Source organism: Haliaeetus albicilla, chromosome 5, assembly GCF_947461875.1.
Source record: "Haliaeetus albicilla chromosome 5, bHalAlb1.1, whole genome shotgun sequence".
NCBI lineage: Eukaryota > Metazoa > Chordata > Aves > Accipitriformes > Accipitridae > Haliaeetus > Haliaeetus albicilla.
The window spans coordinates 30,747,313-30,764,723 of NC_091487.1; the positions used below are offsets into that span (position 1 = coordinate 30,747,313).

Below are 17,411 nucleotides of genomic sequence, written 5' to 3' on the forward strand. Positions count from 1 at the left end.
CGCCTTGCCGCGGCCTTGCGGCTGCCGCCCGCCGCCGCCCCGGGGCTCCGCGCTCCCCCGGGCCGCTCCCGCCCTCCGGAGCGCCGAGGCCCGCGGTGGCGCTCGATGGCTCCGGGCCCGATTGCACAGCCCTGAGCAACGGCGGCGCCCTCCTCCCCCCCCGCCCTCCCCCGCCGGCGGGCGGCAGCGGCGGCGGCCCGGGCGCTAGGCCCCCGCCGCCCCCCCCCGCGCCGGAGGAGGGCGGGCGGACGGACGGACGGACGGAGGCGAGCGCCGCCGCCGCCGCCCCGCAGAGCGGCGCGGGAGCCTTGCGGCGGGCCGGGCCGGGCCGAGCCGAGCCGAGCCGAGCCGTGCCGGCCAGGTACCGCGGACGGGACGGGACGGGACGGGACGGGAGGGGAGGGGCGGAGGGCGCCGGTGCTGCTCCTCCAGCCGCCGGGGCAGGCGGGGAGCGGGCGCCCGAGGGGGTGAGGAAAGGGGCGCGGGCAGCCGCGGCGGCCGCCTGGGCGGGGCGCGAAGGCCCGGAGGGGGGAACGGGGCCGCCTGAGGGGGGCGGGCGGGAATGACTCTAAACCGGCGGGGGGCCGGGCAGGAGGGGATGCCCGGGCTGGGCGCGGGGTGAGGAGTTGTGTGAAGGCGGGCGGAGGGGCCGAGGGGAGCCGGGGAGCTCGCTGAGGGGCTGGGGCTGCCCGAGGCCTGCGCCTGAAAAGTGCTCGATCACCCCCGGAGCCGTCTGGGCGGGTGAGGCAGACAAGCCGGCTCTAAAGTCGGCGGCCGGGCGGCTGCCGGGCCCCCTCAGCCCGTCCCGTCCCGTCGCTGCGGGGCAGGTCTCGCCCCAGTGAGGGGAACGGAGAAAGGGCTTCTCGTCGGGGGCCGGGGGGGGGGGCGAGGCAAGCCGGCCACGGGCGCGGTGCCGTCCGAGCGTGGTCCCGCCGCGCCGCCGGGGTGTCACGGGGAGGGGCGGGCGAGCGACCGTGCCCCCGGGTTTGGGGTAAGCGGGAACGGGGTGCGCGGTGGGCCAGGGTGGGTGTTTGGCTGGTACGGGTCGGTGCAGACCTTAAGACTGCAGGGACGGATCTGGCGTTCACTTGCAGCGAGGTTGCGTGGTGGTCTTAGGGTCTGTTTTTATACTTTCTTATAAATCTCGGTAGCTAAGAATATTTGGAGGGAAGGGTAGCAGTACTGGACGTTCTGGTGTGCAGAAATGCTACTGTAGGCTTCTGCAGTCTGAATTTCTGGCTGTCCAGCTAGGACAACGGGCACGTCTACACCGTGTAACTGGTAAAAACTTTGCACAGGGATGTAAAACCTGTAAAGTTGCATTAGTGTTGACATTTTGGAATGAGGGAGAGAGTAATAGGTATTGTAAGTTTAGTTAAGAGTAAAGTTTAGTGAGATAAGGGTGGAAGGGAGATAAGAAAGGAGGAAGGCAGATAAGGTTAAGGTGAGTTCAGCTTTGTGCTTCTATAAACAAAATTTGGTATTTTTGGAAGTTTGGATTCATTATTTGTAATGTTTCTTTAAGTTACTTTGATTTAGTAAGATTAAATGTTCATAGTTGTGACCATGAATGGTACTAAACTTTTATTTTAGTCTCACATGCCAGCAATATTTTCCCCGTCTTCAGAAATAGTCAAGCTATATAGTATGTTTTGGTGTTTTGCCCCATGATATGTAATATTTTCAGCTCATGTATGAAATAACAATTGAGACCCAGAAGATAGATTACTTTTAGTTGTGTGCTGAACGGAGTTTGGGTTTCTTTTCCTTTTCCTGATGGTTTGACACAATGAAAAGGGGGTTGGGGGGGGAGGGGAGGAAACCAGTTTAATGTTACACTAAGTCTAGCGATATATTGAAAACTTGTGCTTGATTCTTGAACAGAAGATTGATTTTATTGTCAGTAAAATATCTGAGTTACCGACTAGTTCATGACGTTGTATCCCAACATGTCAAAAACTTAGTTAATCAATGCAGGATGATCTTCTGTTTTAAAATTCAGAAGATCCTAATCAGGTAGGAGGTTAGAAACACCTTCTCACAAAAACATTTTCAGATTGTGGGATGTTTGTTCTATTAAGTTTTTACCATTGCAGTTTTTACTGGCTTTAAGGAGAACCTTAAAAAAGACATGAAATATGTCTACATCTACATTGCAAACCAAAAAAGCATGAAATCTCTATGCAGTTATATTTTCTGAGCTGTACTGGAGTTTTCTTTGGGGAACAGCCATTTAGAATATCTGGAGAATCAACCATCGCAGTGAGGTATGTCAGTGATTTATGCCCCAGTAGTGGTCTCTGATCTGCCAAACAAGTCTCATGCAGAGTCTGCACCTGTGAGGGCTTCTGCTGCTGCTAAATTTCTGTGTTGGTGTGCTTCAGTGCAGCTGAAGTCTAGTCATAGTACTAGTTAAGCTAGTATTATGATAGCTATCAAGATTTTCAGGAAAAATAAGTATACTTTTCCAGGATTTCAGGATATGTTCAGCAAAAATTTCCTGTGGCTTAATCTAATGCTAAGCTAGACTGGATTCAGCATTTACCTTAAGGGGAAAAATGGTAGCTAAAATCAACCTGAACTTTGGATTATCCATATGGATATGTATCACCTACTGCAAGTCAATTTGACATTTTAACAAAGAATTTCCTGAAACTCCTGCCACTGTGACAAAAAAACCCTGTCAGTATACTCAGTTTGATATATTTTGTTTATATTGGATAAACAATATTGTCTGCAACATTGTCAGGAATAAAGCTGTGTTCAGACATATATTGAAATTATTGTTAGGATTTAGGTGAATGTCTATACTTCTGTGATTTTTATGCACTTGCTTTGCTATCACGCCAGCTTTCAAACCTGCAAAGACGTAAAACCAAAGCAATCTATGCACTTTTATTCAGACTGAAGCTAGCTGTTGCTTTTTGAAGTTTAGTTAGTCAAATTTTTTGGGAAAAAAAAATCTTTTACACTCACTTTGTCAGAATCATACTTCCAGATATGATACTGTTTTTCTAACTATTAGAAGCATTGGTTAATTATTTATACGCCGTTTGCCAGGTTGCATGTAAATAAAATAATGTTCTGAGGTCCCTGTAATGGAGCCAAGTTTATCTTTTGACTGAAACTTTCAGAAATGAACTTAACTAATATTCAAGGGCTGTGGGTGTTAGGGGGGACAGTCTGCCAGTAGTGCCTGCTGTGGAGCTCAGGAAATGGATGGTTTATATTTCTCAATAACTGAATGTAGCTGTTTCTTGCTTTCCTGGAATAGTTCTTCTTATGTGGAGATAAAGTGCTGATAAGAAACATGAAAGCAAAGTATATCTACCTTTTAACACGATGAATGAATGTCTTTCAAAATCCGAGTTTTTAACGTCTTCAGTGCTTTGCATTGCTAAAACAGCTACTGCATTTCCAGGCACTTTTTTTCATGGTATTTTTTCTCCAGTTATGTCAAGTTTTGTCCTCAAAACTTCACAGAAATCATTCAGCATTCCTAAAAGACATTGTCTTGTCATTTCTTTCACACTTCAGCAAATGTATTTTGTGTTGTAGTTCTTATCAATGTCACTGTTATGTATGAGGATTGTGGGTGGTCACATTCTTTGTGTGAATATTTTTAAAACCAGCATGCCCAGAACAAGGATTCTGATAGATTTCACTTAGATCTTTGTTGCCTTTAAACTTGGTTGCTTTTTCAGATACAGGGTGATTCTTCTGAAACTTGGAAATGAATAACATTTGATAAGCATTTTGCTAGGAAAACCAGTTGTTTGGGACTGTTCCTGTGGGGGTAAACAAGTACTTTGTATGAGCATCATTGTTCACAAAACATCAAAATACAGCCCTTTTGTTTTGCAACACAGATGGAAGTATCTGAGAAACTAACAAAAATTCTGTGTGGGCTGCGTGATATTTGTTCTTTAGCACAGTGTGAAATGCTATGTGAACATGGCAAGACCTATGCGGAAGGTGCAATATATGAAGATGCACTTGGATTACATCTTTAACAAGTACCTGGTAAATGCTACCAAATTTTCAAAGATAGAATGGATACATGGTTTTCCTGGGGCAAAATGCTTCATCCAGAGCACTGTTAAGTGGGGAGCCTGAAAGAAAGGGGTCCTGTTTCAACACCTATGATTTCAGAACCATTATTTCTAAGCTGGATAATTGCATACAAAAATATAACGTAAGTGAAAGTTGTCCTAGTCTGAAATCTTCAGCAGTAATTGGAGGAAATGGATAGTTGTGTAATAATCTGTTATTTATTGTTGCTCTTAGTCAAACAGATTCTTCATTGCTTTTTGCTGTTTGGGATAAGCATGTGATGCAAGTGTGTACGTATTTTTATTTAAAAAGGAAGCTTGATTTGTGAGTGGAACTGAATCCCTTCATAACACAGAATATGCAATAAAACATATGAGTACTCAACTGCGAGATTTACTAGCTGGTGTGTTTTTCACATGCTAATGCACTTAAAATCTGGTATTAAGAGTTACAGTTCTGTTTGATTTAAGTCTTAAAATTTTAGACTTTCTCCTCTGTGGCCTGGTATTCTTTTTGCATGTGCTCTGGGTTGTGGTCTTGTGATGACTTTCTCTTGTGGTCTGTTCTTGCAAACTGCTGTCAAACATCGCTGTTAGTCCCATCTTCTCCATGCTTGGCTTCAAATTTCCCCACTGCTGACCAATATAACATAACAATGCAAAATACCTGGCATTCTTATGGCAGTATATTAATTTTGGATGAAAAGCAATCAAGTCTATTTGATGCCAAGGAGTAATTGGGTCCAAACTGATGAGACAGATCACTGATAAATACAAGCATGTGTGTGAATGCACTGAAAGACTGGGCTCTGGTTTCATAACTTCTTCATAGTCCTCCTCATCAGGGGTTTAATCAATTCAATATACCAATGCTTCTGGTAAAGAAACAGTCTTCAGGGGAGTTTAATTTCTCCCCCCCCCCCCCCCCCCCCGCCCCATCTCTTGGTGTCTCGGTGCTGAAATGCCCTAAATTTGCTTGTATGTTACCTTTGAAACTACATACAAGCAAGCAGCGAAAGGGCACGTGAAATTCTCAGCTTTTTTTCAGCTGAATGAGAAGCCAAGAGTGATTAGTGCTGCTGAACATAAAATGTGTACAGAGGGGTCAATGTTATGTCAGGACCAGCAGTTACCTGCCATTGCTTCATGTGAAAAATTTAAGGCTTCTGTACATAGAGAAAAGGCTCAAGTTGGCTGAATGCTGACGATCCTGCCACACAAAGGATACTGGAGTACTGACGTACTTATGCTGACATTTTTATTTAGCTTTGCCTTCTCTTACTGAAGATTTTGTGGCAGACTTTGCTTCTCTGTGTTAGTTGGTAATAGTTTGTACAAGTCAGTAAGTAAACAAAGGCTGCACTGTCTTTCAAGTAATAATAAATACATTTCTCTAGCTGTTGAATATTCCCACTTCAGTATATTTCCAGTGTCTAAACTCCAAGCTCATCTGAGCTGGAATTTTAGTTCTTTTTTTATTTCTTATCAAATCATTAAGATTCTATCATGATAGTTTATTTAAATTAGGTTATTTCTACGTGTGCTATAAATTCTAGCTAGCTTACAGCTGAAGATAACTCGATCCCTCGTTCCCTGGGCATTCAGGCCTCCCGTTTGAAGTTGCTGGGAGTTTGAGCCTGCACTTTTGGCCTTCTCTAGACTTCTGTGCCTCCTTATGTTTGCCTACTACCATAAATGATACATTGTAACTATTGGATTTTGGTCTATGTGTCATTCATTAGTAGCTGAATTTGGCTGGTGATTGAAGGTGGTTTTCCAGCCCAGCTGGCAAAAGAGTACCGTACTCCGTTTCTTTTGTCAGAAGTAAGCCGGAGGGAGCTGGGCAGGAGTTTTGTTTATGTTTGGGAGACACTCTAAACAGGTATGTGCAAGGGCTTAACATAGGCTTGAGCATCGATTGTCTTGCCATGCAGTCAACTCAGATGCACGGGTAACGATCATCCCATTAAACTTTTAAAACAGTGCTGCAGGAGTAACATTGATCTGAACTGTTAATGACTAGAACTAAATGTGTCAGGCTGGAAGGCTTTCTCTTAAATGTATTGGTTCGCTTGTTAGATAGGTTATAATAAATCTTGCTTTCTGAGGAAAAAAACCTGTGACTTTGAAGTCAGTTAAAATACCACTGCGATGCAGTGAAGGACAACTTGAAGCTAATGAACGTGCTTCAGCTCCGTTTTTCAGCAGTGTGATGGTTATGGCATTGACTGTGTAGTCAGTCCAATAGCAGCTGTTATGAAAACACCAGTAATTATTACTTGTCATTTTAAAACCTTACTCATTACTACTACTCATTACTCATGTTTTACTATTACTCATTACGGGCAATGAGTAACAGTGATCATTTCTTAGAAGAATAATGTCCTTTTTACTTCTCTGCTAGACTAGGCTTTAGTACAAAATTGAATCCACAGGTTTATTATCTTTATATTTCATATCAGATTTAATGCAGAATTATTTTAATACTTGTGAAATTAGAAAAATATAAACTATTACTAAGATAAGTTAAACAGCACTTTATTTTCTTCACTAGGTAGTAGAGATTGTATACTAGATCCTCATCTGAGTATCATGCTCACAGAGCTGAGGTTGGTCTGATTTCTGTTTGAGTAGCACTTGCTCCTGGCAAAGAGAGACAAACTGTTGGAACAATGAGGGATCAAATGCAAGAAATCTTAAAAGAAAACAAATTTGTAAGTACATACTTGATCTGTGTGGTAGTTTCCATTACTTGTGCTGATCTTCCTTGAAATAGTGAGTCATAATTTAAAGGCTTATTTTTTTTAGTGAGACATCAGTTAGGAGTCTGCTTTATTGCAATTTTTTCTTTTTTTTTTAGGCAGAGACAAAATATGCCATGGGGTAGAAGGAAGAGGAAAAGTAAAATTCATTAAGTTGCCACTATTGGTCATAGCTTGTAATTTATTGTGTATTAATTTTTGTTTTAGACTTCCATGTGAAAGAAATACAAGTCTATGGACTGCTTCCCTCAGCTTTTAAAACCTAAGGAGATTACCTATCTCAGAACAAACTTGATACACATAATAGATCTATTTGTTTTTTTGGCTCTGTTATAACTGTGTCATGGGTGATCTGTTGGTTCTCATATTTTAAAACCACTTGCTAAAGGCAGCTATTCAAATCGGTCTTACCCTGATTCAGTCACTTTTTTTTTTTTTTTTTTTTTTTAAAGACTACAAGTCCCTTTTTTCTCTTTGTGGTTTGTCAGGAACTTTAGAAACTCAATTGCTGTTGCCTTTTAGTGCTTGATTCACCCTACACTCCTTTCAATTTACAGGGCAGCATTCCATCTAGTGCTTGTTCTAAGAGCTTTTCTGAGCTCTTTTCTGATCTTGAACAATCTTGCTTGCCACAATTGGTAGTCAGCAAATGAAAAAATTTTCATCAGTAATAAGTAGGAACAACTTCTGTCTTGTCCAATAAATCCTTGTGACAGTTTTGTAGCATAGTATAAATGTAAACTAAACTTACCTCATAGGAAAAAAGAGGGATTTTTGATTGATCTGCTTTTGTAGCACTGATGGGAAAGTAAATCTTGTAATTACTTCAGTTGTCTAAAGACAAAACCAAAAGGATGGTGCGTCATGCTAGCTAGAAAATTAAGATTATTTTTTTTATCAGCTATGTATGCCTTTTCATTTCTGTTGAAGGCATAGTATGTGTTTCATTCAATTAAATTTCACATTTATTTTTCCAGATTTCTTTTTCAGATTGAGAAGCATCAAAATTATAACACCGGGGAAAGGGACTATCAAATAATTCAACATTTTTAAACATGGGTTTCATGTAAATATACATGCATCTTTACATGCTTAGGTTGTACTTGCATAGATTTACTAGTGCGTGATGATGTTCAAGAAACTGTAATACCTGCAATGGCTGGTGTTACATTCAGCCTTTCATTGTGCTTGCCTAGCCCACCACGTGGCTATGCCATTCCTCTAATTAGAGCAGAGTTGCACCCATGTCTGGACAGTATGTGTTTAGGTGAGATGTTTCCTTCTGCACTTAGAAATTGCCTAGTAACATCTTGTAGACATAACAAGGACATATTTAATATTAATCAAATGCAGCTCATTCCCACATTGTATGCTTGTGTTCTGTTTTACATAGCCTTGTAAGCACTGTGCCTTTTGTGTTGTTCTCCAATCTGACTGCAAAACCAATATGATGCCGTAAAAACTTGATTCCCTACATTCTCACCTTTCTTCGCACAAGCCTGTGCCCTTTTTTTATTGTTATTTTTGAAGCTTCATAAGTATCGCTGGTGTGCAGGCTTACAGCTTGTTAAAGGGAGTCTCAGTAAGTGTTTGGGCTAAGTTTTTTTGAATAGGGTGGATAATATGCTGCTTTGTATGTAGCTTCATGGAACCAAGGTTTGCTTGTTGACCAGCACTGGAAAGATCAGGTCTGTGATTTTTTTGCTGCATGGGCAGTTCTCAGTTTCTACAGAACTAAATCTTGCATAAAAACCAATCAACCTCTGTAGTTCGGAACTGAGTTTGAGGAATGCTAGTGTTTCTAGCCACGTTAGCAGGTGTTCGTTATAAAGATCAGCAACTACACCATAACATTTTTCTTTTTTAATTTAGACTAAAAAAAACCCCCAGAACTAGATTATTTTTGTGAATGTGTGCTTATGCAGTACAAGTGTCTTGTTTAGAAACAAGTTACAATAATAACTTCAGATGGGGTTGCTTAGGGCTTTGTCCAGTTGAGTCTTAGAAACTCCTGAGGGTGAAGGTTCTGCAACCTCTCAGCACCTGTCCCAGTGGCTGATAATCCTTACAGTGAAAATGTTTTTTCTTCTATCGAGTTGGAACCTTCCTTGTTTTAATTTATTTATTTTAATTAACTTCTTGTATTATCCCTCCCATACACCTCAGTAAACAACCTGTCTTCATCTTCTTGGTAACCTTCTCTTTTGAGGGCTGCTGTTAGGTCCCCTTGAGCCTTTTCTTCATCAGGCTGAACAGTGGTTCACCAGGCTTAAAGAAATTTAGATTACTTTGAAATCTACACGTACATTCAATTTGTTTTCAACTTTAGTCTTTTAAATACTGGTTGAGGAGTGATTACTTTTAAAGTAGCATGCAACCTGTATTTCATGTCCTGCCAGACTAACTTCAAGTTGAATGAGGTTTAAAAGGAAATGTTTTTGCCCATAGATTCTAATATTCAAATTATATTTGGGAGTTAGGAGGATGGATTGATAATCCTCATGTCTTGTTGTATCCATAGTATTGTACATGAATTTTCAGAACAGTTGAGTCATCGTTGCGAGCTCTGCTCGTTGTTGATTTTGACATGAATGCTGCCATGTTGTTTATGACTTAATGATAAGGACATGGTCATTTAGGATAGCATTGCAGACTAATATAATAAATATTTTGCACCTATGCTTTTTTAGATGTATTGAAGTAATGTAGGTCTTACGAAAGCACTGGAATCATCTTTCTAGAAACTAATTATGGTATTATGCTGTTTGAGCTTACTTTTTTTTGGTTTAGACTTGAACAGAGTTAATAAAACAGAAATAAGAAAGGCAGTTTCAGTAGTAAAATCAACTAAACTGTATGGTTAATATGGTGGGTCTGCCCAATTTAAATGTAACATACGAAGAGCTAATAATATTTATGGAGCTCCAGTCTAGTGCCTTTTTGGTGAGCTATTACTTAATAAAAATTGTTGGTATTACAAGACTTTGGAATTCTTGTTTTCTCTAGAATAGACACTTTTATCTCATGTGCCTTCCTAAAGTTGATCTTTGTGTTAATTCTTTTTCTAGAAAATCAAGTTCTTGACATCCTTTATCCAAGAACCTGGAGCAGCAGAGAGACAGTTTTTACAGTGAGGAGAAATTAACTGCTAGGTAAGTTAACTGCCAATGTCTGGCAACAATCTGATCTTTTCAGCTGGGAAGAACAACTATGAGTTGTAATCTTCAGCTGGGTATGTAAGTTGAATCAGTTGCTGTGGTAGTGGGTAATCTAGAGATAGTATATATTGGGACAGTCCTTGAGTGAGGAAAAAAGGAATGTTTGTGACCTGTACATGTAGTTTCCATCCTGAGCAGTGACGAAACTCTACTCAAATATTCAGTGAAATATGTAATCCTACTTTTTTTTGTATGTTGCAAAAAATGTGAGGATAGAGTTAAGTTCTGTGAGTGTTCTAGGAGTTAGATATCTGGTAAATTGTGAATGTCTATGTACTTAGGCAGGTAAAATATATATAGGTATAAAGAGCTATGTATATTTATCTCTGCTTGTCATTTTATAGTGTGGTGCCTTGTCAAGCTGCCTGGTATTTCAGGTAAATTTGAAGTGACAGTTCATTATAGTAAATTAGATGTCACTAATTTCCTTTGTGAGTAAATTTTACATAAAAATGTGTAGAAAGTAGTAAAGGTAACCTTCTGCTCTGCATTTGATGACAACCCAAGTACTGAATTATTTACAATTGCTTTGTATTGCCCATTTACTGTTTGATGGATCATTTTACACCATAATATTGTTGCTGCATGGGAAAAATATATATTCAGCAGTCTCAGTGACCTCTGGAAAGGATAATTTATTTGGGAGTTTAAAATATGGTTGACGTTTTACCAAAACCTCCTGGACTATTTTTGTTTGCAAAGCCTACAGAATATTATATTTTGTAGTTTGAGGCTATATAGCTATTAAATAGTGGGGGGAAAAAAAAGTTATCATTAGAAGTGTTTTTCATCTTGGTTTGCTTCTAGTTATGCTTATTGACAATGTGGAAATTCCCAAAGTAGTCCAAGAGATATAAGTAAAACATAACTTCTTTTGAACTTTGAGTTTTTGAAACATTCTTTTTTCAGGTTTGGGGTTTTTTGTGGGTTTTTTTGGTTTTTTTTTTTAATTCAAAAAAAGACAGCATTAGAGTTTTTTTCAGTAATGAAGCTCTGGTTTTTCTTTATGCCTTGTTGGCATTGAGAATACATAAAGTGTTTGAATAATATGTTAGCATTTATATTTGTGAATATAATTAACAGGAGTTTGTTAGGTGTATGTTACTGCCATTGCTGCACTTAGTTCTAAATAGCAAAAGTCATTATGTTTGGGGCTGCTTGGTTATTACTTTCACGTATATGTGTCATCAGGTACTAGAAAACCTCCCTTCATGTAAAACAAGATGAAGAAAAAATGGTAGTTCAGTGAGAACCTCTCTGATATATTCGGAAGTATATTTAACTTTAATTGGCATATTATATCAATGCCATTATCTTATTTCCAAAACCATTAAGTATTGCTAAAGCCACCTAAATAAAACTACTGTATTTTTTTTATTTTAAGTTTTCCTTTGAAAATTTAGTTTTAATAAGCCAAGCATGAATATAATATGATTGCTGACTCTCCAATAATTATTTTTCTTTTTCTGTTTAGGTGTTCAAACTTCTGATTCAGTCACCAGATATTAATGAGGAAGAAAACCTGACTCATTAACACAGTTCTGGTAGTTTGTCGGGGTTTTTTTATTCCGTGGTGTTTGAGGAGAGATTTGAGGAAAATTTCAAGGAATGGAGTTAGCTCACAGTTTACTACTTAATGAAGAAGTGTATAACCAGCTTGGTGAATTTCAAAAAGCAGAGTTCATTTTTGAATGGTTACAGTTTTTGGAAAAACTTTTACCAGTGACTAGCAGAGTAAGTATAATGAGACTTGAGAAGAAAAGCACATTACAGAGCTGTTTATCTCTGTCTTTTTTGTTATTTTGTTTAAGAAAAAAGGGCAGTATTCAATTTCGTTTACTTCATGTCTTTTATGTACATGCACTGAAAGTATGTTCAGTGTTAGTAGCAGCTTTCTAAATGTTACAAGTTTTTGGTTACAGCCCTTCAGGTGGCAGAGCTCCTAGTCCAATGAAAGGAATTTTTTTTTTTTTTAACTCAGATTATTACTGCAAGATTTTGCAACCGTATGATGAATAATGGTAGTCATGCTTCCACCTAGCATGGCACAATTTGGTAGTTCCCTAGCAAGCAAGAATGTAGCAACTTGCTCTTTGTTTTTTATTTTCCTAATCAAATGATAAAAGATCCATTTCCAGCCAACTCTCCAGTTGTTTGGTTCACTGTTCAGTGTATATTAAGTAGGATATGTGGATATGTAACAGTAAACCAACCTAGATAATGCTATTTAAGAGTTATGTTATTTGTTTTAAAATATGTAAATGAAATACAGTGCTAAGCTCTTTTTTTTTTTTTAAAGATCATTTGATATAAGACTATTGATATAAGACTAAAATAGATGGTAGTTTTAAGGGAAGTTCTTTCCGTTCTAATGCTCAACTTCTTGAAACTCTGCTAAGGTTCTCCTTTGCTACTTAAATTACTATATTTATGTGAATTGTTTAATTTTTAAACAGGCTTAAAAGAAGCAAGAAAAGGCAATTTTGTTTTAGCAAGATGTAGCTATACAAATGCCATAGGGAAAATACACTTGAAATGCTACTAGAAAGAATTATGCTCTGAAAAATGTGGTTTTTAAATCTCTTTTTTTTTTTTTTAAGAAGAAGAATAAAATAGTCCAATATTTGAGATGGCTTTGCTTTAAGTAGAAAGGTGCAATAAAATGTTCATTTTTAATTAAGCATGTCAGATTATCAGAACAGTAATAATGGAAAGTAAAGATAATTAGCATTAATTATCTTCAACTAACTTTTAACTGAAATTTAACTGGTTACTGATTTTATTTCCAGGCTGATATAAGGGAAAACCAGAAGAAACTGGTTGAACAATTGACTTCTTTATTAAACAATTCACCAGGACCTCCTACCAGACGGCTTGTTGCCAAGAACTTAGCTGTACTTTATAGCACTGGAGACACTTTTTCTGTTTACCAAACAATTGACAAATGCAATGAACTCATACGGAGTAAAGATGATTCACCAAGTTATCTGCCCACGAAACTGTAAGTATTTTTTTTAACTCCAAACTTCAAATCCAGTAATAACAAGAGAGACGGATTTACATGGTGAGAGGTTAATGTAGGAGAGGGTATGCTCCCTCATTTCTGCCTGTTGTCTGATAGGGCTTTGTACTATATGACACACAGAATTTGGGAGGTTCCCTGATTAGTATCATTATTGTGGGTGTACCCAGCTGTAAAAAGTAGTTTTTTTCCTTGGTATTACATCTCTAAAATTTTTACACTTGAATATTACAAAGAGAAACTGAATACATCTGAAACATGAAAGCAAATTCAAATTGCTTCCTTTCCTCTAGGTATTATAACAATTCTATTTTAATCATTTAGTATATGCTGCTTTCAGGGCAGAATTATGAGTGGTTAAGTACTTCTGTAGCATTTAATACATTTCTGTGGCATTACTGGAAAGTTTTGAGTAAGTTCAGCTACATGTTGGGGGGAAAAAAAATCAGGTCAGTACTTTACAACATAAATTGCCTTTGAAAATTTACTAAGCTTAAAATATATTTCCTTCCTTATTTAGAAGTTTCTTATTATGATTCACATAAATATAACAGAGAATCAATCACATTCATACACTTCAAAATCAGATTACTTTTGAAGCATTTAACGCAGAGGCAATTTGGTGGCTGATGGGAGTCAGTGTAGGTTGCATATGTTAGAACAAAATTTGACCTAACTAGCTAGCTAGTATTTACTAAATCCACTGGAAAGAAATGCTTTGAGTGATTTGAAAGCTAAGCTAAATTAATGTATTTAGGAGTGTAGGAATGCTAAACTTGTTGCTATCCTTCAGAACTATAATGACCATAGTATGCTTTAAGGTAATAGAGTAAACTGAGGCCTGTTTACGCTTTGTGTTTTTGTTCAGTGACAGGACAAAACCAGGTGCAATACGTATTGCCATATTGAATAAACCATGCTTTACAGCAAGTCAAACCAACCTGCTTTTTACCAAAAAGGTGAAGAAAGCTTTTCATAAGTAACTTACTTAACATTAGTAAAAGGAAAAAAATGCTTACCTGACATGATGCACCTGAGTTCACTACCACAGGATACATAAGAAAACAAAGAATATGGTTGTATTAGATATTGTATGTGTGCACCAGGAACCAAAAAGGTAGAAGACAGTTGGTGATCTTCAGCCAGACAATTGAAAATCAGGCCAGAGAGAATACCAGCAACAGATAACAGAGTTAATGAGGGGGCAGGTGTTTGAAAAACAAGGAGAAAGTAATAGTAGTGCTCAGAAGAGCAGTAAAACAGACAAGTATAACTCCAGGTACAAAATACAGTTATTGAGTACATTTCTTAATCCAACTAGGAAACTGGGTATAGTTAGTTAGAAACATCTGAAATGTTTGGAACAAAACACCCAAAGCCTAGCCAACAGAACAGAGAAATGTGAACTGTTATTACAGTTATGTCAAACCAAATCTTAAGGTGCAGAATTATGCATAACCTTTATTCCTGAAACAATGCACATCTTTCACTATAGTGAAGAAAATTAAAGATAAAGGTAGAGATAGTAAAACATCATTGTGCATTAATGATACAGTATACAAAGCAGAGCAGAATCTGTCTTCCTTTGCTTCACATGCTAATCCTGTTTCTGACAACCCACGTGAAGTTTCCTGAAAATAGATTTTTGCAAGGAGTCAGTTGTATTTTACAATACCATAATATTTTTTTGTTCCCTGCTTGTTCCAGTTGACCTCTTGTGCAGTCTTTTGAGTCAAGAGTAAGTTTGCTATAAAAGGTCTTAGTCCTGCAAAGGAAATTAATGCTGTACTACTGGCTCCTCAACAGTGAGATGCATTAACATTATAGGTGAGTTGTAGTATGGGACAGAGCTCTGCGGGTCTTCCTGCAAGATGCCACACTGGAGGAAGTGGCATGACGTTGGCATAGCAAGGAGGGATGATGGATTCCATCGGCAGTAAGGCAGAAATGGCAAAGACAAACAGAAATGGCAGATATCCAGAGTCAGAAGGCAGAGAAGTAGCTGGTGGAGAAAGAGAGGTGGCAGTATTCAGAATCCTGCTGGGTGTGTAAGCAGTACTGAGGAGAGGAAATAAGACGTGAAGTGGAGAAAAAGGTAGCAGTAAAATATGGTTTACTTCAAAAAAGGTTTGGAAAAGGGATTTCTTATAGTACTGGCACTGAGACAACAGGCTACAGAAAAATAATTGGAACTACAGAACCCTTTATTGAGTAAAATCTTTCATCTTGGGCTGCAAGTACATGGAATACTTGGTGTTCAGTGAAGAAAGACTGCCTTTTTTTCTTCTTTTTTTTTTTATTTTTTTAAATGTTGATTAAAGTGTTGTCTTTGTTTGCCATCTGTCCTTATTTAGCATATGTGCCCATGTTGACTGGTGTCGTGGTTTAACCCCAGCCAGCAACTAAGCACCACGCAGCTGCTCACTCACTCCCCCCCCCATCCAGTGGGATGGGGGAGAAAATCGGGAAAAGAAGTAAAACTCGTGGGTTAAGATAAGAATGGTTTAATAGAACAGAAAAGAAGAAACTAATAATGATAATGATAACACTAATAAAATGACAGCAGTAGTAATAAAAGGATTGGAATGCACAAATGATGCGCAGGGCAATTGCTCACCACCCGCCGACCGACACCCAGCCAGTCCCCGAGCGGCGAATCCCTGCCCCCCCTTCCCAGTTCCTAAACTAGATGGGACGTCCCATGGTATGGAATACACTGTTGGCCAGTTTGGGTCAGGTGCCCTGGCTGGGCATGAGAAGCTGAAAAATCCTTGACTAGAGTCTAAACACTACTTAGCAACAACTGAAAACATCAGTGTTATCAACATTCTTCACATACTGAACTCAAAACATAGCACTGTACCAGCTACTAGGAAGACAGTTAACTCTATCCCAGCTGAAATTAGGACAACTGGTAGCAACATTTCGCCATCATTGTTCACAATATGTTGATTTGCCTGGAAACTCTTCTAAGTAAAATTTCCAGTGAATTGTTCTCTTATCTAAAAAATTATCATTTTTCTTTTTTCATATAAGTGGAAGATGGAAATGTTTTAGGCAAGCATTTTAAACAGAACCTTAGTTAGGTACTCATCTCCTACTAAAATTGAGTGTGATGTGAATGCTAAAACAGATGAGATAAACAGGTCATATAGTGTGAATACAGCTTATTACTTTACTTTAAATTACAAAGTTTTTAAAATATTCACTAGGGCTGCTTTTAAACCATAAGCATTTTGAAAGCATTTGGCTGGTCAGCAAACTTTCATAGCTGATCTCAATGCTATTTTACCACATGTTTAAGTATCTTAGTTCTACATTTTTGTTGGTACCTCTCCAAGCACAATTGTTAAGGCAAAATTTGAGAGAAAACAACTTAAATGTATCTTATATAAAGAGTGGTATATCAAAATGGAGATGTGCTGTCAGGGAGTTAAAAACACAGGCAGAGGGGCTTTTCCCTGCAAAACTTGTATAAATTTACAGGCTTCCTTGGAAACTTCTGGCTGTTGCTTGTGATTTGACAGATAAAATGACTCAATAGTTAATACAGTTTGGACTTAGTGAAGAAATATTTGTGGAAAAAAAAATAGACAAGTAGGGTCCTACAATCCTAGAAGGCAGTCAGAAGAGCTTCCTAAATCCTATGCTTTGAACTTTTATAGAAACTTAAATATTGATGAGCAGAAGTAGCTGGATTCTGGGCTTTAGTTGGCTAGATGTTACTCATCAACAAATATTGCCACTTTGTTGCTAGAAATCACTGTTCAACCCTGATCAACTCTTTCATACAACACTTAAGCATATGGCAGTACAACCAACTATGTAAGAGTGTTTGCAGCTTATACTGTGATGTAGTAAGGTAGTTCTTGTTTGAGGTTTTTTTTTTGTATATGTTTGTTAAATATTCTTTCTTTGGATTATGATGTGAAATATATATTATTTAGTCTTGAAGCTAGTTAAAGAGAGTATTTATGACCATCAGATGATCAATTTAGTAGTAAGGTGGTGCAATTGTAATTTTGTGCCCAGCCACACCATGAACAAAATTAAAATCCAGACTGTTGGTGTGTAACGAGTTGGATAAAAGCAATAATGAAAAAGGTTGCTTTAATGAAAATAGGATTTTGGTATGATAAGAGCTAAAGAAAATAGGGTTTTGGCACGATAAGAGGTAAAGAATACCAGTTTTGTTTTTCTTACTGTACTTTGTCATTTAGGGAATTACTGTTAATATTAAATGCATTTTTCTAATTAAGAATGTGTTCAGTATGAGATTTTAAAATTCTTTATGTGAAAGTTGAATTCAGTTGGGGAATAAATAAAATGTTGTTTTGTTGAAGGGGGTGCTGAGCAG

The 17,411-nt window shown here is 38.5% G+C and overlaps 1 protein-coding gene across 10 annotated transcripts in view; it reads left to right on the plus strand.

Annotated features, from left to right (window-relative positions):
- Nucleotides 1-243: 243 nt before the first annotated feature.
- The window catches only part of HEATR5A (HEAT repeat containing 5A), a 69,550-nt gene continuing 52,382 nt past the window's right edge, over nt 244-17,411 (plus strand). For 3 of the 10 annotated variants that reach the window (XM_069784023.1, XM_069784029.1, XM_069784032.1), the window contains exons 1-4: nt 3,873-4,023; nt 9,883-9,966; nt 11,507-11,766; nt 12,822-13,033. In XM_069784023.1, coding sequence (XP_069640124.1) covers nt 11,641-11,766; nt 12,822-13,033 — 338 coding nt within the window. In that variant the 5' untranslated portion in view covers nt 3,873-4,023; nt 9,883-9,966; nt 11,507-11,640. Of the gene's footprint in view, nt 362-1,262; nt 1,282-3,872; nt 4,024-9,882; nt 9,967-10,391; nt 10,410-11,506; nt 11,767-12,821; nt 13,034-17,411 lie in introns of those variants that run through there. The other 7 variants (XM_069784028.1, XM_069784030.1, XM_069784031.1 and 4 more) reach the window with 5 other exon arrangements.